The sequence below is a fragment of the Salminus brasiliensis genome, chromosome 10 (assembly GCF_030463535.1).
Source record: "Salminus brasiliensis chromosome 10, fSalBra1.hap2, whole genome shotgun sequence".
In the NCBI taxonomy this organism is placed as follows: Eukaryota; Metazoa; Chordata; class Actinopteri; order Characiformes; family Bryconidae; genus Salminus; species Salminus brasiliensis.
The window spans coordinates 30,631,826-30,655,042 of NC_132887.1; the positions used below are offsets into that span (position 1 = coordinate 30,631,826).

General features: G+C 40.1%; 1 protein-coding gene across 6 annotated transcripts in view; it reads right to left on the reverse strand.

Annotated features, from left to right (window-relative positions):
* The window catches only part of LOC140564380 (ryanodine receptor 3-like), a 232,948-nt gene that overhangs the window by 80,711 nt on the left and 129,020 nt on the right, over positions 1-23,217 (reverse strand). For all 6 annotated transcript variants that reach the window (XM_072689791.1, XM_072689790.1, XM_072689788.1 and 3 more), the window contains exons 33-38: positions 22,846-22,932; positions 22,161-22,387; positions 18,429-19,233; positions 16,463-16,663; positions 13,466-13,568; positions 11,275-11,409 (exon numbers count right to left, since the gene is read on the reverse strand). In XM_072689791.1, the coding sequence (XP_072545892.1) occupies positions 11,275-11,409; positions 13,466-13,568; positions 16,463-16,663; positions 18,429-19,233; positions 22,161-22,387; positions 22,846-22,932 (1,558 nt within the window). The remainder of the gene's footprint in view (positions 1-11,274; positions 11,410-13,465; positions 13,569-16,462; positions 16,664-18,428; positions 19,234-22,160; positions 22,388-22,845; positions 22,933-23,217) is intronic.

A 23,217-nucleotide genomic window follows, 5' to 3' on the forward strand; every position in this document is an offset into this window, starting at 1 on the left:
ATGGCATAGCACTGCTTCATGAATCTGACCCACTGTCTGCTATAAATGAAACACTAGAGAAGACTATATCAGATATAGCGGGCAAGCCTATTTAAAACGATAGTTCATAACTTTTGGGGATTTCTGGTAAGAATGTGTAATGTGGGGCAGTGGTGGCTCAGCAGTTAGAGTACCAGGCTATTGATGACAGGGTTGTGGGGTTTGATCCCCGGGCTCGGCAAGCTGCCACTGTTGGGCCTTTGAGCAATGTCTTGGGCCTTTATGCTTGTCTTGTCTAATTACACAGAGCATGTGGAAGAGTACTTTTAAAATATGCATCGCGGCTACCTTTCAGAGCAGATGAATCTAAACATAGCAAGTTATCATTTAGTCAGTTTCCTTGGTTTGGCAGAGGGTGAATGAGCAGATGAAGACTGAGTTTGCCGTTCTGATATCTCTACGTTTGCAGTAGCTCTCTCAGTAGTCGTTCTGTTTGTATCAGGGCCATTAGCAGCGCCATGCTAGCTCAGGTAACCAGCAAACGGTGCTGGTTCCTCTTTTAGAGGCTGTACATATGACATGAAGTGTGTAAAAGCCTGACATGGTCAGAAAAACTCCCATGCAAACCTACCAGACCGCTCTGTTTTTAAAATGAGTATATTAGGCTTTTGCAGGGATGGTCACGCAGCACACTGATACCATTTATTACAATATTTTTGCCCCTCCTCACTCAGAAAGACGACTGCTTTTAATTATAATGAGAAAAAAATTAAGGATTGCTTCTTTAAACAATTCTACCCTCCTACAATACATATTCATGTATGCTTCTATGTTAACTTTTGCATAGCTTATCAGATGTTCATCCCAAAACACTTCATTTATAGATACTCAAGAGTGCAGTGACCCTTCACATGCCTACAAACAATGTATAATAAAAAATAGTCTACATTTAGTTTTAAATATATTATGGATAAAGCATAAATCAGTTCTAGAAACTTTCCAAAATGACTGATAATTAGTTTCTAATGAAGTTGTGATTATTATTAGACCATTTATACCAACATATGTCCATGGATAATGTGACATTACGAAGAAACTGTGTTGCCGCAATAGTGTACTGACTCAAGAGATTACTGAGGGTCATTTTCTCCGGTGACAGCGGGAGCAATAGCAAAGGGTCTCATCTTTACAACTAATCCCTCAACTACTCGAGAACTTCCAGTACCTCAACAGCTCTTCATGAAGCATACCCTAAGCTCCTCTTCAGATAGTTGAGAGCAGGCCAAACGCACACTCCTCCAGTGACACCTTGCTTTAAAGTCAGCCCTTGAGATGGGCTCAAAGGCACAATGCCACATGTGCCTCAGCTATGCAAATGACCTCATGAATACCCCCTGCCCTCCCCACCTTTTAAACGCTTTCACAGGCTCTGAAAGCCACTCGCTATCGAAACACTTTCCCCTCACACACTCACCGGATCCTCATTGTGCGGGCAACATTAGCAACTGTTCCATCTGGAGATATATTTACACACTTAATTTTCCAATTAAAATTCAAAATGCTCTGACCAATCCCGGCTTCCCGCTTCATGAATAGGCGATTAGATCTCTAGCCGAGCTGATTTCCGCTTGCCGTTACGCAATAAAGGGAGCGAGATGGTTATTAATAGTGCAATATCGCACGGCTAGCAATTCTGACTGAGTGATTTGTTTGGAAGGCCATTATGTGTGGGGGCTGTAGTGGGGGGTGGTGAGGGGGTGGTAACCCTTAAGGCTTCATTAAAAGCGAATCAATACACTGCTAGCTGTGTGCATTCCTAAAGCAGAGCAGGCGCTTGAGAGTTAGAGTTAGAGTGCCGCTCTGTTGTCAAGGCATTGACTGCAGGCTTCCTCAGACATAGGTGCTCACACTTATAGTGCGACGCGTCAATTACGAGCAGCAATTATTCTCTGCACTGAGGAAGGAGCGTGTGACAAACCGATGTCAGTGATACGTCGAACTTAACTCAACCGCCAGCTGAAGAGTAGCTTGATCATTAGTGACGAATCTAAACAGCGAACGTAACAGAGTGACAGAGCTTGCTTCTACAACAAAGAGGAAAACACCTAGATATGCTCCAAACAAGATAAAACAAGATCAATAAAACTAAGAAAAATGAGAACCAAATAAATATTGAAAGTATCTGAACAACCAACTCTTCTAGTACTATACTACTATACTGCCTCACTGGACTCAATATTTATTACACACTGCATAATTTGCACACTACCCCCAATTATTTATTATTCTTTGTCTGTATTGTGTTGTGTTGTCTGTCTGCACTTGTATCGTGTTGCACTTGTCTTCTGTATGTGTCTATGTTGCACAATGGTCCTGGAGGAACGTTGTTTCGTTTCACTGTGTACTCTGTATATAGTTGAAATGACAATGAAAACCCTTGACCCTTGACCTACAAAAAAGTCCTTCCCTCTCTCTCTTCTGCCATATTCATATAAAAACACATTTTGTATTATTTTTAACAGCTCATCGAACTATTCAAATGAATGACCCGTGCAATTTAGTGAAACACTGAAAATGAAAGTGTGGACTTCTAAGAGTCACTTGAGGTCTCTACCGTGTTTATGTGACCATTTTCCCAGCACAGGCAATGAGTGTTTTTAGTTTATGTCATGCCCGCGCCGCCGCTGGACTCGGGCCGCGGCTCGCAGGCGATCATGAACACTCACGTCACGGTCATGTTATGTTCTGGACTTTTATGTTGACGCAGACTTTTACGTTGACACTCATCGTCTCCATCATGGTTCTCGTTTGTGTTTGCGTCATGTGTCTTGTGTCATGTGTTTTCTGTAATACGTTCCACCTGTGGCTGGCATATTTAAGGAGGGCTAGTGTCAGCTGCTGGTTGCCGAGAATTACACACACTTTCCCAGCCGTAGCTAGCTTAGCGTACTGAGCTAACCAGCGATACGGATTGAACCTTAGGATCCTTCAGGGTCTACTTCAGGATAGTGAGCTTATCTCGCGGAGCTTCACTCACGGAGTGTGCTCAGGGTCAAGAGCTCAGGTAGCGAGCTACACGTATGCACAGTACTCAAGGTAGCGAGCCCCACTACCGGATCGGTTCAGTCTTTTAGGTTTGGCGGCTGATCACTCACGCACTCTTGTGTCTCGCCAGCCTCAGGTGTGCTTTTTTGTTTTGCCCACATATGTTTGTCACGGTTGTGTTTCTGTTCACCCCTTTTTCCCTAGTAACGTTTGCTGCTTTGTCTTTTGATTTTGCTGTTTATTGCTTTCAATAAACTTCTCACTTTGGTCCATCCCCTGCGAGTGTTCCCCCTCATTGTCAGACCGTGTAGATCATGACAGTTTATGCTCTTAGTGGTGATTAACTGCTAAATATAAAGGCAAAGTCTGGTTACTAATAAATCTACTCCTCCCAAAGAAGACTGGTTTGTGTGAACCACACCTCAATGCCAGCAACTTACAGAAGATCTTAGAGACACATCATGTAGCTGGAAAGGGCTACAAAAGCCTTGTCAAAGTCCTCAGTGTACATGAATCCACTGTTAGACAAACTGTGTACAAATAGAGAACTTTCAGGACTGTTGCTACTCTCCTTTGGAGTGCATATTCTGTTAAAATCCCTCCAAAAGGATGGGCAATCCTGAAAGTCAGCAGAAAGAACCTACTGTTAACAGCAACAAACCTATAGATGACTCTACAAACTGTCCACCATTAGAAAAGCACTGAACAAGGTAAAAAAGCTAAAGGTGCATGTATGGGGCAGTGAGCAGACACACACATAGCGGTGGGCAGCCAACTCCAGCGCCCGGGGAGCAGAGAGGGTAAAGGGCCTTTCCCAAGGGCCCAACAGTGGCAGATTGCCAAACCTGGGTATCGAACCCACAACCCTGTCAATAATAGCCTGGAGCGCTAACCGCTTAACCACCACTGCCCACTGAACCCAAGCATGGTGTTCATGAAAGAACACTACAAAGTAGGCCACTGTTGTCCAAAAAACATTCATTGTGGTCCATCTCAAGTTTGCCCAATATAAGCCAGATGTTCCACAATGCTTTAGCAATATTGTGTGCAGAGGAAACAAGTGACTCAGGGCCTGAACACCCCTGCAATCATTGCATGAGGAATTAATTTAAAGAATTGTAAAGGAAAATGTAAGCGTAAGCAGAAGAGATGTTGGGTGATACAACAACACAACAACCAAAAGCATAAAATAAATAAAGATTTGCATTTTAGAAAGTTTAGAGTTCTGACCTCAACTCTTCTGAGATGCTGAGGCATGACCTGAAAAGGGCTGTGCACACATCCCAGAAACACTGATGAGCTGAAACACTTCCAAAATCTCTTCTCAAAGCTGTTCAAATCTTATTTGTAGAAGGAAACGTTTAATAGTGACTGCCGCTAAAGGGGGATCTACAGGTTATTAAATTCAAGGGTTCATTTACTTTTTCTAGCCTGCACTGTGGATGTTTGCTCAGTGTTTGCCAGAGGTAATCACTCACTTGTTGAGACAAATGACAGCTAGGGTCACTTGTCAATCATCCTTCAATTACATTCCTTTAGCCAGTCACATCACAAAAGCAGTAAATACGCTTTTTACGGAGATGACCTATTAGATGCTGCCATCATGCAGGACTACCTGAGGGAGAACAGGTGGAGAAACAATGCTGAGCTCAGGACCCAACGGGACCATAAAACTTCAGCTAAACGTAATTGGACTCGCTGGGTATGATGAGACACTCAGTACCACCCTGCTGGAGGATGTGTGTGTGTGCTTGTCTGTGTGTGTGCACGCAAATGTGCTTAAGTGTATGCTTGGGTAAGCAAAGCTAAAAAGAAGGAATCCTCCGACCAAGAGCCAGACCCGCCCAGATGGCAAAAGCTATTTCATCACATCATAATGAATCACCTCAAAAGTGCTCGCCACCAAAGACATTAACCCCTTTAAAATGTCGAGGTTTAAGGTGGATCAACATCTGCTTGTAAACAGTCTTAGGCCAGACAAACACTCTGCGCAAGCTGGCAAATGCATTTGGCTGATTTTTAAAAGGGAATTGTTCTTTAATGTTATAACGGGTGGTAACGGGGTGGGGTGATTAGCAGGCCAAATGTGTCCTTGTAGCACTTGTTACAGTTATATCAACGAATTAACAAATAAACTTTGTTCAAAACGAGAAAAAAAGAAATTTTAATTTTTTAATTTCAATTAACGGTTGATTTCACAATTTTTCAATTTTCATTTTTCAGGTACTTTATGAGTACTTTTGTGATTAATAAACTAATCAAGCAGACTGGAATACACTTTAAAATGCTCCTTTCCATGTATCTTCCTTTTGATCTGGTGTAAAGGTTTGATTCTCAATAAAACAGCATTTTCTTCTGGTTGCTAAGCTAATATCCCAAAAGCTAAAACAAAAAGCGAAAAAGTCCATTTAGTTGCCAAGATGATGAATAGTGAGGAAGACAAAGTAAATGAAAAACACTGCTGTTCATTTGACTAACGCTGCAGAGGACACAGAGCTGCCGAAACTCAACCTAAACTAACGGGTGCCAAGTTCGGTTGCTGATTCCTTGTCCCTATGCAGACCTTTGGGTATCACTTTATTGGAATGGTCCATTACAGATGCCTCGTAGATGCTCACCTAACATTCAATACCATTAACTAAATATCAGTGTGCAACTAACAAATATGAACAGTTCTCTAAGGAATCTAACCCTACACCTAACCCTACCTTGAATATGCATTAAAACCCTAACCTAAACCTTAAATCTCACCCTAATCCTTACCCTAAAAGGGTCAGGTTAAAGTAAGGGTTAGGGTTAGGTTTAGGATCACATTCAAAAGAGAATAATTCCAGCTCAGTTCCATTTAACAGATAATTATCTGAATGTTAGTTGAGCATCTACGATGGACCGTACAAGTAATAACGACCCTTTTGCGCGCATATACACACACACACACACACACACACACATGCACGACTGCAGATGCAGAAGAGTCTGTGAAGAAGTTTAAAAAGATCTCAGAACAGAAATGTCATGGTTTGGGGCTGCTTTAGCATTAGAGCCTGGAGAGCGCTTGAGGAAAATGTAGAATCATCTGTCTAAAAACTAAAGCTGAAACGTCACAGTTGATGTCAGAGCCTGGTATCATTATATGAGATGTCTCAATGAAGTTATTTCAGCCAATTGTAATTACATTTTACAAATCTCTTAATATTGTTCAAGTGTATTTCAAATGTCTAGTTGTTAAAATATGTAAAAACAACAACAACAACAACAACAAGCGCCTGATCCACTAGTACCAGTGCAACACACTAATACGCCACCACCATGACGGCAAGGTGTTCGCGACTTTTTAATGAGCAGTAACATTTGCCTTTGCAGCACTGTGAGATGGATCACGAGACGATGTAAATGAGCATCTCCTCAGGGCCTAGAGGGATGCCTTAAAGCCATCATTCATTTAGCAAAGTCTTTACTGCACTTTTTCACACCCTCACACTCACTCTTCCAATCCCAGGCAATTACAGAAACGCAGCTGTCCACGAACCTGGCGACCCCTTAGTCCACAGCTGCAATCAATCATGTGAGAGATCAAACAGAGGATAAACACACAAAAGGACTTGCTGTTACCCAAGAGTAATCACACACACACACTCTTTGCTGCAAAGACTCAGACACAGACTGTCTGCTGATGTCCCTGAAGAGATCAATAGATGGGTATTGCATGACCCTTGAAGACTGGTGTTAAAAGTCTGGGGAGTATTGGATTTCAGTGTCTCTGCATTGCTGGGACATATTTCAGCCCAAATTTAACTTCAGCTACTTTGAGAATCTCTCCCGGACGCTGCCAGCTGGAGTGCTTTAGCATATTTGCAGTGTGGTTGGACTTTTAAGGTTTTGCTTGTGAGTAAACAATGCAGGTCTCAACTATGGCAACAGAACAGCAGTACATGGCTCGATTTCATGCAGTCCAGCACAAGGTGGTCTATAAGCGACAGTTAGAGCTGGGTGCACAATTTCAGATGTCGTTAGACAAACTCATATGTTTCCTGCTGTAACATCTGAGATGTGCAGATTGTTGAGCTGCCGTTGTATTGATTTATCAGACACATGACACAACTGATGCCTCAAAGACAAAGAGCTTTTCCTTTCGTTTGACTGCAGGAAGAAAATTAACCAGCCATTCTTTGTCGCCTATCGATTGTCAGGACATGGCATCTGTGAATGCTGCTGCTACGACAATGCACCTCCTCGATGAACTGATAGCATTGAGTGCTTTGTAATTGGTTTCACGTTGTGGTAAACTGTTGTGAGAGTAAACAGGTGATCCACCCTCTGCAAAGCAGACCATAGGCACTTTACATCCTAAACTGTAAATAAACTAGTTGTTTATTAGTAACAGCAGACAAATATGAGTAAATATAAGAGCTAAACTGGGCCATGACCTGTTATGTGTCATGTATCACAACAGTAGTAGTTTATGTAAATATAGCTTAAAGAGTTTTCTGTTGATGAAAATCCCAGATTGTAGAAAAACCAGCCGGCCTAGCACCAACAATCAAAGAGTAGGGTTAGGCAGCATCCACTACTTTCATACCGCCATACTGTCTCAAAATATTACCATAATATAAGCTATTAAAGAGGGCAGGGGGTAGCATAAGTACAGATGGCTCTACATTTATGTGGCTTCCATACCGTCAGATAAGCTTGCAATTCTGGCTGACAGAAACAACATGTATGAACGGGAAATGATTTGGATTGAGCGACTGGGGTCGAAAGCGTTTGCTTAGCTAGTTCGGCTACAGATACACAGAGTATCAGACAGCCCAGTGCAGCTGATGTTGATTAACTGACCAAAGCAATGACAACAAAAAAACTCATGCCTGAGAGAGCGAAGACATGCAAACGATGTTGAGAGAAACAGAACTACAAATTGAGACCGTCTCTGCTGTTCTGAGGCACACTGAGTAGACTGGTCGTTTGGCGAAAAACTAACAACTCCTGGGCCTGTCCTTTTTTCCCACCTGTTTTTAGAGCATGACATTCCCAATCAGTGAGCTCCCACAGCGCCCCCACCCTGTGGCTCTCTGAAATGCAGATGAATGAACAAGCTATTTTGGCTCTGTACTAGATAGACACAGAACAGACAAGTCCTCACGTTGTTCCCCATTCAGATTTTAGTATGTGTGAGCACACCTGAAGCTGCTGGGCCATATCTGCATGACTGCATGCATTGCATTGCTGCCACACGCATGGCTGACTGGATAATTGCACGAATGGGTAGACTGTGTTCCTAATAAAATGCTTGTATGTTTATAGAATCCAAATAGCTCTTCTAGCCTTTGTACAGAAATCCAGTGGGAATCTGTCACAGTGCTGACTGTCATATAAAATAATTCACTGGTGTAGGTTAATGCAAATGAATATTTCATGAGGACGACAGTAGCCATTGCGACTAAACATGAATACAAATGTGGTGTAGATGCAGTAATGCTGAATCTGGAAAGGGGTTTGTTGTTAATGGGTGCTCATTTACAGGCTTTGCGAGGTCCATTATGTAGATTACTAAAGAAACTACTACCAGAATCAGTCCTAACTAAGAACTCTACTCTGAAACGTCATGTTGTTGTTGATCTGTAACACTACAATAAGCCTTAAACTAGTGTTTTGTGTGTGCTCACATTCACAAGAGCTTTTGGCAAGAGCATCAATACATGTACAAACAGTACTGAAACAGTAGCCCTGTAGCTCCATTGTAGAGCTCTCACTTAAATACAGCTTTTGATTAAGTGGCTCTACAGTTCCCCTTAAGAACCTACAACCTGTATTAACAAAGGCAAGAGGCTGCAATCAGGGAGGAGTTAAACCACTGACTGTATGAAGGACATATATGATATATACAGTAAATGGTTGGAGCCACACGTAGCCACTGTTGATCTTAATAAACACTGGTGATGAAAATGGAAAACCAATGTTCAGCTTCATGTGCGACCTGCATTCATACCTTGAACATAGTGTGTAAAATAAAACAGATTATTTGGTCCACTCATACAGCTATAACAAAACACACAGGTTTAAGAAATATATAAAAAATAGAATAAAATAATTGTTTGCAAAAAAACAATGTGTATAATAATAAAACACTAGGGCTGCCACGCTTACACCATAGTCGATGGTGTTAAAAATGAGTTGACATCACTATTTTAAGCCACATTGCTTTAATTTATTTTAATTGTTCTTGTTCTCATGGCTTTAGTTTTTTAGGTCTCTAAAACACTTTTCAACACAGAACCAAATAAAAGTTTTCCTCATGACCACTACGTAACTGCTCCATCAGATCAGTCCTTTCTGAACGGTTGGCTCCATTCAGAGCTACAGTTGAGTCAAAAAACAAAACAAATAAACAACAATTGGAGCTGCAGCAGAGTCCTAAGACATCAAAAGTATGAGAGAACCTGAAATTAGCATTAAACAGAAAGGCATAGCACAGCAGCACTCGAAGGATACACAAGCACCTGAAGAGAAAACACTCAGGCACTAGTCTAGACGATGGGCCGCCAAAAATGATAAACCCACCACAAGAGTTATCCAGTCATGTTTTAGGCCGGTTAATACCTAGTGTGCCCACCTGGACCACCCACACTGCTCATTGTTCAAACCTCTTGCGCCACCGACACTGGTGACCGTGTACTTTGACACTGTTCTGTCCATAATAACGTCACAACTATTATGAATCAGATTATGTTAACCATTGGCAGGGAAGCTTTTTTAATCCGCAGTTCTTTTAGCCGCTAAATGCGCTTGTTATTACAGTGATAAATCTGTCTGCCTGCTGCCTTAGAACTACCAATGAATAAGACTAAGAAAACGTTAAGGCTGGAATCTGGACTTTTATGTTGATTGACGGAGTTAACTTGTGTGTTTGTGTGCTTTGGGCTTGACTGGATATAAACCATGTCTAATTACTCTATTTAGTCATTATTTTAAGCACATACACTTAAACTACACATACAGTTCAAACTAAAAGCTATGTAGCTTTGTAAACCTAAAAGGAAATTAATCATTGGCATAAATCAACTAATTGATAAAATAATCTATAGATTAATCATTAAAAAATAGGCATCAGTGGAAACCCTATACAGTACACATTTAAATGTACAATTTGGTCCACTCATACAGCTATAACAAAACGCACTGTTCCTTTAATGGGAACAAACTTTCTTTAGGGTCAATATTGAGCAAATGAAATATTCATATATGTCATCATGATGTAGCAACAATTGATGTACTGTGTGATGGGACTGATTCAGCATTACTATTACCACTGCTAAGCACATCAGTGATTATATCAGTACACCCCTGCAGAACCAATGAACGTATGTGGTGTTAAGGTGACTTCATAGCACTTATTAGTCCTCCTGACCAGGGAAGGTTGGGATACCCCTTGTAAGTCTCCCATGATTTCTTTCTCCAGTTTTGAGGGAGTTTTTCCTTGCCACAGTCACCTCTGGCTTGCTCACTTGGAGTTACATGTATTATTTTATTTAGTTCCTTTGTGTCTGGATTTTTCAGGATTTTGGTAAAGCTGCTTTGTGCCATCAGGTTGTAAATGACAATACAAATACAAATACACAAATAAATATGAGTATTGAGTATTTATTTGGTGTTTCACAGCCCTGATTTCTCAATAAAAATGATTTTTGGTAGCTAAAGTTAAGGTTAGAGTCAGGGCTGGATGTGGGTATAGCAGTAGCCAGCTGCAAAATCCCTACAAAGGCAGTAATACAAGGGCGCATGGTGTAAGTTTGCTTAAATTTGCCAAATGCTACTGTCTTTCTGAAATTAAGCCATACCCTCAAGTGAACCTCCTATTTTTGTAATACTACAGGGATGCTGAAATAGATATGGCTACGGCTGACCACAAACCACATCAGCTTTTCATATCTACGTCTATGATGCAACTGCTCCTTCTCCCTTTCAATCTCTCCTTCAATGGCAAGACAAGTGGGTTTCACTCTAAGGGTTGTAAAGGTAATCAATGTGTGCTGAGTTCAATATGTTGAAGGATAATGCGAGTAATCATACCATGAAAAACTCAAACTGTCACACCCCTGCTCAGCTGATCGACTATATCTGGGGGAATGTAAATGTGGCTTTCCCTGAACTATCGCTTTAAGGTATCAGCTGAATGAAGAATAATAAAAAAAAAACAGATGGGTCTTTGCCACGTATTATCACACATGCCATATCGTGTGAAATGCTTCTTACAAGGAGTGGCTTGCTCTTTCTCCGTCGGCGTCACTTCCGTTCTGTGTGGCTGTCCCTTGATCTTGTATACCAGAGCCAGCAGGCGTCCTTTAATGGAGGTGTCCTGCTCCTCCTCCTCCTCCACCATAGGAATACCTGCAGCAATACACACACACCGCAGACTTTCTTTAGAAATGTCAGTGAGATTAATACAGCATATGTGCCCTTGTCTTCAGGCTAAGCATTCTCTCTTTCATTTGCTTTCTTTCTCTGCTCTTTGAGCTTTGAGTGGTGTGCAGTTGTGGATGATCTGCACAGATACCGTTGTTGTTGTCATTTCATTGTAACCCCTCCTCCCCACCTCAGATGGGGCCAGAGCCTTTTCAATTATTTAAGACAACAGCTATGACGTCAAAACTCTCGGCCAAGTACTATGAGAGAAAGGCTTTCAGCTGAATAGATGTTAAGAGAGGGAGAAAAAAAAATTGGAACCTTGCTCACTCACATACAGTAAGACTAAGTGTCAGATGTGATGGTTTGTGTTATTACTGTAACTAGATGCAATCAGCCAGATTGTTTATTTCAATTAGATCTAAATACTTAGTGTTTTCAGAAGGAATAAGGTGTTATGATTTTCTTGGTTTACTGGAGTTTAGTGTTTCATTTAATTACCCTTTTAAAAGTAAGTTGCTCGCAATATGAGGAGCTTAATTATCATCTGAATTTGGTAATTCAGTCTTGTTGTTTCTGCCTTTTGTAATGATGACAGTGTTTGACATCTAAATACACACTACTAAACTATTAAGGACAGTCTCAACTATATTGAATCAAAATGTAACAGTGTAATCCACTAGGTAATTGTGTAATTAGATTCAGTGCTGTGTATCTAAATACAATACACAACTGCTCTTTCCTTTCTTCTATTTGCATATGTCACACTTAAAGCAACATTATGTAGAAATTGTACCTTAAAACAACAGCTTTAAAACCACTGTGATGCTTTACTGACAAAAATTAGAGAGAACGGCATCTCTGTCATTGCTACTCTGGGTCTGGCACGCCAGATACTGCACAGCTACCTGGCACAAATCTATCTGACTGCACGAGCTCATGGAATTGCTTAACCCTGTGTAAGTTGAGCCATATTTGTGTAAACTCCCGCAATCTGTATTCACAGCAGTGGCATAAAAGTGAATTACACTGTAAAAAGGGGAGCCCAGCAGCCCCCGAAAAAAATAAATTCTCGCACAATGATGCTTTTAAAGTTCAAATCTAACTAAACTAACTAAATGCTTTATATGACACCCAGGATAAACACAAAATACAGTATGTATTGCTGAAGTACACAAGTTATCCTGAAAGATTTGTGGGCCTGGATGACTTCATAATAACTGAGGGAAGCAGGAGAATGTCCAGTTATGATCTGTCCATCTCTGAATGATCCAAAAGATGAAAATGAAAGTTACTCCTACTACTGAGTTGCCCAATCACAATCCCCTAAAACTTACTTAGATGATGTAGCAATATCTTACATTTTTGAAACTGTTTTGTGTTTCCTAATGTTCTTCCCTTCTTGTATAACATTTCGTATGAAGATCTGAAGAAAATGATACAAAAAATGAGCAAATCAGCAGAACACAAATTTGATAGGGCTGTTTACTGGTAAGACTCATAAGGCGTAAGGTGTCATAATATACATTGTGATATATTATGATACTGTGAGCAAGGTGATACACTGGAAAACTGCTGTTCTACCCTCTGTTTTAGGGTCAGTAAAAGGCACTGGAGTTTGTTGTTTGTGATAATTACTTGCAGTTTATGACAGTATTACTCTTGTTTGTATTGAGCTCATGCCAGACACTTACTTTGACATATCTTAGGAGATACCCCATCTATTACGGGATAGGATGTCCTACAGTGAAAGTAACTGCACACAGCAGAGACATAAGCATGGCCAAATCCTCTCATTTTACACCTCTTTCATTTTTTGTTCATTTGTTGTTTAAAAGCCTCAGCTGAAGTGCATAAGCAGACCTGCTTTTATGCATAATGTTGGTTCATTAATGCATAGCCAACTGTGCCTCCAAGTCTTTGCTGTTTCGTCTTTAATACAGTTTTACTCATAACTTTCACATGTCCTGCACAAAGACTGTCAATGAAAATGACAACATGCTAGACTGAGATCTGAAATTGATCTGAAAGCTGATCTTACCACAGTGTAGACTGAGCTCGTTGTGGAAGTCATAGAGCTCCTCTTGTATGTCCTCAGGGCATGGACAGTCTTCTCCCATACTGAAGTTCAACAGCATGTTGATCTAAGAAAAACATAAATACTCTCATTTCAAAGGATTTATTGGTGCTATTGCAATGCCTCAAAACCCTAACATATACTATTCTGACGCCTCTCAGTACTCTTCAGCACACTTCAGTACTAAAAGAACTGAATTGCAGTAACAATAACACATACATGAGCAAAGATCTATTGACCTTAAAGGCAGAAAACCCTCTAATGCAGCATCAAATAGTATCAAACAGAAAGTCAACTTTCAGAGAAGCCCTCAGAGAAAACTCCAAACACACAATCTTGTTTTCTAAAGCCTCTGCAATGCTGTACTCATTACAGTTGTGCCAATAAAACATCTTGAACTTGAAAATCTTGAACTGAACTGAAAAGAAACAAAGAGTAGGGGTGTGTGTGTGTGAATGCATGCTTGTGTGTGTGTGAAAGAGAATCTAAGAGAGCAAAATACAGATGAAGAAAGATAGTTAGAGAGGCAGAGATAGAAAGAGGGAAGGTAAAGAGGCAGACAGAGACAGATAGCTAGATAGCTAGATAGGTAAAGAGCAGTAGAATGACAGACAGACAGACAGGCAGATAGACAGATAAACAGAGAGCTGTAGAAGAACAGACAGTTAAATAGATAGAGAGCTGCAGAGAGATAGACAGACAGACAGACAGACAGACAGACAGATAGATAGATAGATAGATAGATAGATAGATAGATAGATAGACAGACAGACAGGTAGATAGATAGAACTGTAGATGGACAGACAGAAAGATGTACTGAGAGACACAAGCAGAGTTGGACAGGGGTAACATGATAGAAAGAGACATGGATATAGAGAGACAGACAGATCAGAAGATACACAGATAGCTGTAGAAGGACAGACAGACAGATAGACAGATACACAGAGAGCTGTTGCAAGACAGACATACAGATAGGCAGTGAGCTGTTTCAACAGTGAAAGTGCAGTTAATGTATTTTATTACTAAATGATTTACATTTACATTAAATTACAGTACCGGAGCTCAGATCTGTTGGCCGCTGAGACCAACCGAAGCTGCTATGGTCCAGTTTAATCACAGATAATCAATTAAAGGAAGAAAAATTTGTATTAGTCTGTCCAGACCAGAAACTAAGAGCGCAGGCCGAGATCAAGTACAGATACTTCTGAAGAATGGAAAAGAGTGCACTTGTAATTCACAGCACAGCGAGTGACCATGCGAGAAGAAGACTAGTGAGTAAAGCCACTCTGAAGAAGTTACAAGCTTCAGCAGCTGAGATAGGAGAGACTCTGTACATGACACTTGCTGCCCTGCAATTAACACAATGACAAATCTACACTACAGTCCGCCCAAAGGTTTGTGGAAGACTCCACTGTCAACTGGAAGAAGGGTTTTTGGTCTGATGAGACCAAAATGGAGCTTTTTGGCCATCAGACTAGACACTATGTTAGGTGAACACCAAACGGTGCCCATCACCACAAACACACCATCCCCATTTTTACACTGACATTAAAGAGCTTATTTTTTAATTCTTGTCAAAAAAGCCAAATTATACTGACCATGATTTAATGTATAAAAGTAATAAAAGGAGAAAAACACCCAAGGGGGTAAAAACAGATAGATAGACAGACAGACAGACAGACAGAGAAAAACAGAGACTGGGAGAGGGACAGAGGGTGGGAGGGAAAGACAGTGAGAGATAGTGGTGTTGTGTAGAAGTGTGAGGTGAATATACAGTCTAGCCACAGCCTTGAGGTGTTATGAGCTGGGAAGATATGTGTGTCGCGGAAGAGAGAGAGAGAGAGAGAACAAAAGCATGGTGGTGAGCAACACTGACAGCCCAGACGAGAATGAATTCTCGCAACCTTGTGGCCACTGTGGAGTAAGGACACAAAGACTATATATATATATATATATATATATATATGGCTAATAAAGCCTTGGAGCATTATGCTGTTTCCTAAGAACTTTATATTATGCATTCATGACTCCATCATAAACAAGTGCTTTTGCTTGCTAACTCATGGGGAACCAATAATAGCTGTTCATCAGATTTGAGAAGGACTATGTTGTCGATGATAACACTCATAAAATTGATATGTGAAGGTGGTGGTTAGGGTAACAGGAGAGGTTTTTGTAGGAGAACAACAACAAAGAGTGAGTTCTGCAAAATGATACTGAAGAATCTACTGGAGGTATCACATAGTGTTTGGTTATTATTATTCAATTAGAGTAAGTATATTTCTTATTGTTAAAAGCTGTTGTACAAATAGTGGAAAGTATCATGATATAATCGTTAATTGTTACCATCCAGCCCTACTTAAGAATCATTACCACTCCAACAAAGGCCTTGTTACTTAGGTGTGTCACAAAGTAATGTATAAAACTGTGATCCTCCAGGACTACAGTCTTACACATATCCTAAAGGTGTAAAACCTGTGCTGTCTGTTTACGTTTTAAAGGGCCCATATTCTACATTGTTCCTTAAGTGTGTCCTGGTGTTAATAGCTGAATACGTAAGTATAAGATATAAGCAGTTATTTACAGTAAGAATATCCTATATATTTCTTCTTATTAATAATTACTATGTATTTTTATATTTTACCTTAAAGTCCATTTTTCCACAATATTTGGACAGCGTTTCATTTTTACATGACCATGTCTCAACTTTCATTTGTGTACACACATATATTTTTACAGTATAAATGACCAGGGCTCTGTGGTAGGCTGAATAGGTGGAGATATGCAAATAGTGAATATGTACGAAAAAACAGTGATTTTCTATATTTTGGTATAATTTCAATATATATATATATGTTTAAAAAACATAGAAAATACATAATATTATATACTGCATCTTAATTTTGATAAAGCAAGGGAAATTCAGTTTTTTTATGCCGGAGGTACTTTCGAAAAGTGTACCTGTTCCTGTGGTGGGGAGCGGAACTCTTTGGTCTTCTTGGCGGTGACGGCAGCAGACATGTTGAGAGCCAGCATCAACTCGTTGTATCGGAACTTTTGGTTGTACTGCAGTTTTGACACAAAGGTATCGGAGAACGATACGATGGCCTCAATACGGTGCCTCAGCTCGCAGTCACAGAAGTAGTGAAGAAGTTCACACATCTATAGAGAGAATTATAGAAATAGTAGAAACACAGTTATAATGCTTTATAACTGAAAACACAATTAGAGCCTTTACGTCACTCAGTGCAAAATAAAACTGCAAAGTTTGTTTAGTTTCATAACCTTTTTTACAAACAGAACTGAAATGAAATAAGAATATCTGAACAAACTTACTTTAATTAATTCAACAGGTTCCACATAACATTTCACATAAACTTTAAATTCAACTTATTTAATGAATAAATCATTATTTACCTCAACATAATTCTGTAAAATATTCATGTTAATTAAAAAAAATCCTTAATAGTGGGGTTAAGATGAACACAATTACTAATTCTTTCAGCTTTAATTTAAATGCATTGTTTTTTAAATAATAGAGTTAATTCAACTCTTCAGCTAAGCTTGGTGTCATATCTCTGAATGAAAATGTTAGGTTAAAGTGAAGAAAACATGGTGCAAATAGAGTTATATCCTTTTGGTGGCAAAAGTTGTATTTTCTTCTTCTTTCTCTGTTCCTATAAACAAATATTTAGTTTCGTTACTATATCATTGAAGACAACATGTATATTGCACGTTTATGTCTATTAGTTAGTGATGTATAAATCTAATTAAACCAAATAAAATTTACTTGTATAGCATATATTTGTATTTTTACAACTGTTATTGTCACAAATCAGTAATTAGTAAAAAGACAAGAAATCAACAACATAGGAGGACATGAAAAACCTAAGACCCCCAGTGAGCAGCCAAAGGAGACTGTTACGACTGTTACGCAAAAAATGACATTTTTGTTGTTTTAAAATTTGTAACAATTTGAATCCAGCAGTTGTTCTTGTTTTTCTTTTGCATGACCAAGACAAAATATAATTTTTAGTTGAATGGTACTTAGTAGGTAAGCTTAATGGTAATTAGCTGATAATTAGCTTAAAGGTAATTAGCTGACAGCTGTATGCCCCACACTCAACCCAACATATAACATATTTTACCTTCTTAAATGACAATTCAAGAAATGAAACGTCTAACATGTTTGGTAATTGTTTTGTTACATTTATTATAAAATTTGAGAAAATATAAAAAAAAAAAAAACACTATGGAAAATTTTTATTTCTTGCTTCTGGGCTCATCCAATATCACTGATGTAGCACTAGCCCTGCTTGGCTACCGGTCTCTTCCACCATCACTAGCACCGATCCAGCTTTTTTAGTTCAGATACCAATACAGATACATAAACTCTGCATATCGGTCGAAACCCGATACCGATCCGATAGCATTGTTGAATTAAAAACCATATACCTCAGCATGTGGGAGAGACTGAAGGCATCAGGATTTGACTTTGTCAAACACACAAACAGTAATCAATCTTATTTTTAAATATTTTGCATAATTCAAAATAAAATCTAGCAGCTGAACCTGAGAATAAATGGTCTGAAAAAAAGTAACTTGGTCAAACATACAAGCAACAATCAAAAATTGCAAACATCGACAAATTATCCGGTACACGATCCAGCTAATTTTGTTAATATTGGGACTGAAATAATTATCCGTTTTTCTGGACAAGCTGAGAAAAGCAAAACTATCACTGAAAGTGAAAAAAGCATGTGGACTGATGCCGTAGTGTAAGACAAACAAAACAAGTAATGTTGCTTTTTCTTTTTTTTAATGTGTGAAACTTCTTGTCCTTTTAGTTTGATGAAATCAATTAATTCAACTGGCTTAAAAATTAATTGAATAATTACCTCAGAATTTAATTTAACTTTCTTCATACCTGTCGTTTGACTGACTCGGGCAATCTCTTCTCCAACAGTCCTTTGATGGGCTGCTTGGTGTCTTTGGCTTCCTCCTCTCCAGCCTCCACTGCCTTCTCCTCTGCTCCTGTCACCCCCTCTTTCTCTGTAGCTTCACCTACTCCATCCTCTTTCTGCTCCCCAAACACATTTGGCTCGATGAGGAGCAAGATCTTATGAACATCCTGGCTGGCGAGCACACCCATGGTTAGCAAAGTGCTAATTAGTCGGAGAATGGGCACAAACTGATACTCCACGCTGCCCCCTACAGGGTCTCGGATGTGGTGTCCTCCACCTTGAACGGCCTCCGTTAGCATGCTGATAGCTTTCTCCCTCAGAACATCCAGAGGGATTTCAGGACTGTAGAGATGCTGGTCGCGCTTCGTGCTGATGAAGCAAGGTGGCGCAAAACTAAGTCTGGGCTTCAGAGATGTGCTTAGCCCAACACCTGGAGGCTGATGGTGCTTGGAAGCATCTGGGAAGAGTCTGATGCTGCGGGTCTCTGGTGTGACGGGGATAATAAACTCATTGTTCATCATAAGGCGGGCAGCTTTGGCCGTCTCTAGATGAATGCAGATTAGAACGCTGTAGAAGCCTTCGCGCAGCATGCCGGACAGGTACTGGTTGTCGATGGTGTAGAGGAGCTGTGACTGGTCGAGGTGGCTGCAAAGGGCGTGGGCTACGCGGGTGTTGCCGAGGGCGCAGAGAGCACAGTACAGCTTTAGGGTGTGGTAGTGGAACTTGCGTAGATCCTCCTGCTCAGAGAGCTCCATGATGTCCACACAACTGCCAAGGGAAGAGGAGAAGAGACTGAAATGATGCCTTTATCACTACACACACGCAAAGATATGTGCATCACAGTTTAATGCATGTGAAATTATATGTTTGATTTAATAAGGCTGTAGTTAAACATGCAAACAGAACATGGGCCTAATAGCCTTATATATGTACATCTGTAAGGCACAGATATCAATATTTATACATTTTATTTTATTTACATTCTACCTATTGCAGCTATAACAATGGAATCTGGGAAACAGTAACACTGTATACTGTCTGCTGTGCAGTGCTGCAGTGGTTAGAGTGCTGGGTTACTGATCACAAGGTTGTGGGGTTGATACCCAGGTCCAATACTAAGGTGCTACAGCTGCTCAAAGGCCCTCAACAACATGCCTTTAAAGGCCCAAACACACCAAGCTAATGACAGACCACATGCCCACATGTGAGTACTGTCCAGAGTAGATTTTTTTTTTAAACTAGTAACACTATAAATAAGCCAACCCTGGGGAGGCAAATGGAGGCAAGGCTAAAAGCTACCTGATTACAATCTGTTCATCTTGCTAGTAGCACATCATAGACGCTGAGAGGACATGACCAGAGGGCCGCGACATAATCTGGTAAGTCTTGGGAATAATCACAGTGCTTTTGTTCCAGGGTTTTTAACCATGCTATGCTATGCATATATGTGGCTGTGAACCGTGAACCAGCCTACCAACCTTTTTATTTTTATTACGTCTTCCATAAACTGAGCTTAGGCCTGTGCATCAGCTGTGGCTAGAATGCTTCTGATTTACACCTGAAACTGCTGCCAAAATGTTTAGTACCTCTGGTCCAGAAAATGCACAGATTTAGGCAAATTTAATAAACTGTAAGACCTTTAAGAGCTTTTAAATACAATTCAATGCATTAAGGATCATTAGAGCAACAGAATCTAGGCAGAAGGCTCAACAATTCTTGGCAATGGCTTTGCATGCTTTCTAACCATCTCTGGAGGCGACACAATCTGTGATTAAAAATGCAACACTTTTATTTGCTCCAAATTCAGCATAATTGGCATTACATTGTTATATATTTAGGACCGCAGGGGAGAGAACATGAAAAGGGTAAGGGACTTTTTAAGACTTCAAATTCAATAAATTAATTCAATTAAAAAGTCTTACTAAAGACCCATAGATACGTTTTATAGAGAGCAGTTTTCTGAGTCTAGCAGACATTAAGTGGTCGTATAGAACACTGTGTCACACTGTGACTGATGCAGAGTACAGTTAATGAGCAAACCAGTGTAACATTATCATATTAATAAGTGTTACAAAATCATTTACTGGAATCATTAATTCTGTTCCCTAATACAGAGTCCTCTATCCTTTCCTAAAACAGGGAACATCCTGAAGACACTGTTGCATTTGTGAACATGTCAAATTACCCTATAAACGGATCCACAAAGAACTCAAACTGAGTCCACTCTGGAGGTGGTTACAGTACAGCTCATTTGTGGTTCATATTGTGGTTTGATTGATTTGGGCGCTGTGGAAGAAAAAAGGCTCCAGAATCTTGAGGCCACAGTCTTCTAGCACTTAGTGGCTAAAAACAAAAAAAAACCCTCCACAAAAGAACTTTAGAGCCTCTTTTGGAGTTCCATAAGGGTCTGTTTTAGGGCCACTACTGTTTCCAATGTACATACTTCCACTGGGAAATGTGGTTAGAAAACACTATATTAATTTGCATAGCTACTATAGTATACATCTGTATACTGTATACATCTCTTAGCAGGTCTGAGCATGCAGGAAAGGAACTGACACATGAACAGGATTAATTAGCTCATTACATACAAGAACGAGCTCAGTATCTGTGCCCAAAATGGTTAGATTGGCTAATGATGAAAATGTAATAGGAGGTCATCTTATATTATGCAAATGAGACTAAGCTAAGTGATCCCCATTAGTTTTTATTTACTCATGTCATTTAGTTGCTACATTAGCATTTCTGGGTGCCATATTTTTTCACATTTAAGAGTCCTGTCTAGTAAAGCTAATGAGGATTGAATTAAAATAGATGTTTCTGCAAATTAGAATTTCTAATGGTTTAAATCTTATTTAACAAACAGACAGTTTTGTGCTACCCTGAGTAATCACACATCAAAAAACTTCAGAGCCTCTTTTGGAGTTCTATAAGGGTCTGTTTTAGGGCCACTAGTGTTTTCAATGTACATACTTCCACTGGGAAATGTGGTTAGAAAACATAAGACTAATCTGCTGACATAACTGTATACATCTGTCCCCTGAGCTCTTTTGACAGACATGTAAGTTGTATATGAGATATTTCTCTGTGGATGGCACAAAACTGTCTACAATGTAATTAGGGAAAACATTAGATATTTGGTTCTGAATTCTAGTAAAAAAAAAGCTGATCAGGCCCTCTTGTATCATATGTGAAATGCAAAAATGTAAGTAGATAATCCGGGTGTAAGACTGAACTGTGATCTCTCCTTCATTCACTATTTAAATAATGTTACTACTGGTTGTGTCTTCTGTCGCATAGCGATGCAGAAACACTTGTACAAGCATTTGCAACAAGCAGGACTGACTATTGTAATGCCGCACGTGGACGTTCCAAAAATTACAGATTCACTGCAACCAGTATGTTGTAATGTTTTGCTGGAAGACCAGAAAAAGAGATCATTGCCCTGTTTGTTTATTAAAGCTTTACATTGTTTTGCACTTCATTACATTACAGACTGCCTAAATAGCAGTCTATTGGAAAGCACCTTGGGATGCACATGGTGTATGTAAATTCCTATATAAATAGTGTTATTATTTTTATCACGGACACATGTTTGTATAGTTTGTAATAAAATCTAGGTGTAAATCAACAATCAGCATGTGAGCGCATATACTTTCATATTTATGTGTGTGCATGTGTGCCCACGCACTGACCGGTTCTCCTCTGGTATATGCACAGCCAACATCTGCAAGGGCTCCAGGCACTGCACCTGCCAGCCATGTCTTTCACTGACCCGGGCTGTCTCCACCTTCAGGAAGGTGTTGGGCATCCGACTCCACAGAACTGATTTAATAGTCTGGACATCCAGCCGAGGTGGACACTGGGGGACCGGGTTCTTGTGCTCGCTCTTAAAGATGGCTGAGGACAGCGGCATAGCACTCTGTGGTGGGCAGATAATGAAAACCAACAGTGACTCTGTCTGGTAGCGTACTGAACTGAGATTCATCAGGCCATTTTATAGATGTATATGCCAAATAAACAAAGTCTAGTACAGCATGCTTTTAATATATGATTGGGAGGAGTCCAATAGCCAGGCAGTGCTAGTGCTACATAAGTGATGCTGGATGAGCCCAATAGCCAGGCAGTGCTAGTGCTACATAAGTGATGCTGGATGAGCCCAGTAGCCAGGCAGTAATAGTGCTGTGTAAGTGATGCTGTACAAGCCTGGTAGCCAGGCAGCGCTAGTGACTGGTAAAGCTATATGCCCACTGTTATCTGACATAAATGATCAAGTTTAAGGGTTTTATCCAATCAGGGCTTGAGCATGAACAGAGATGTAAATGGGAAACCTTTGTTTTGGAGAAGAAAAGACTGAATGTATTTTAAGGATGGACCAACCTTGATCTTGGTCAGTTCAAACTGGAACAGATTTGGACTGGTGGGTCGTACGAAGACAGCAGGGAACAGCTTTGTGTTGGGCTCCACCTGGTCAACAAACACAGCACATCTTAACATCAGTACTGAGAAGCCACATGCCAAAGCTGGTTAAAACAAATGAGCCTGACTTTGATTTCTTATTCAACCGAGACATGAAAACAAGAAGCAGCATAGTTCAGCATGTGCCTGCCAGCAAACTACAAGTATGCAATGATGTAACTGCCAGCTTAAATGAGCGGCACAGGTATCCCTGTTTGAACCAGCTGTACATTTGCCTGGGCTATTTCTGGTCTGTGTACATGGAAAGACCTCAATTTGTGCATATGCATTTAT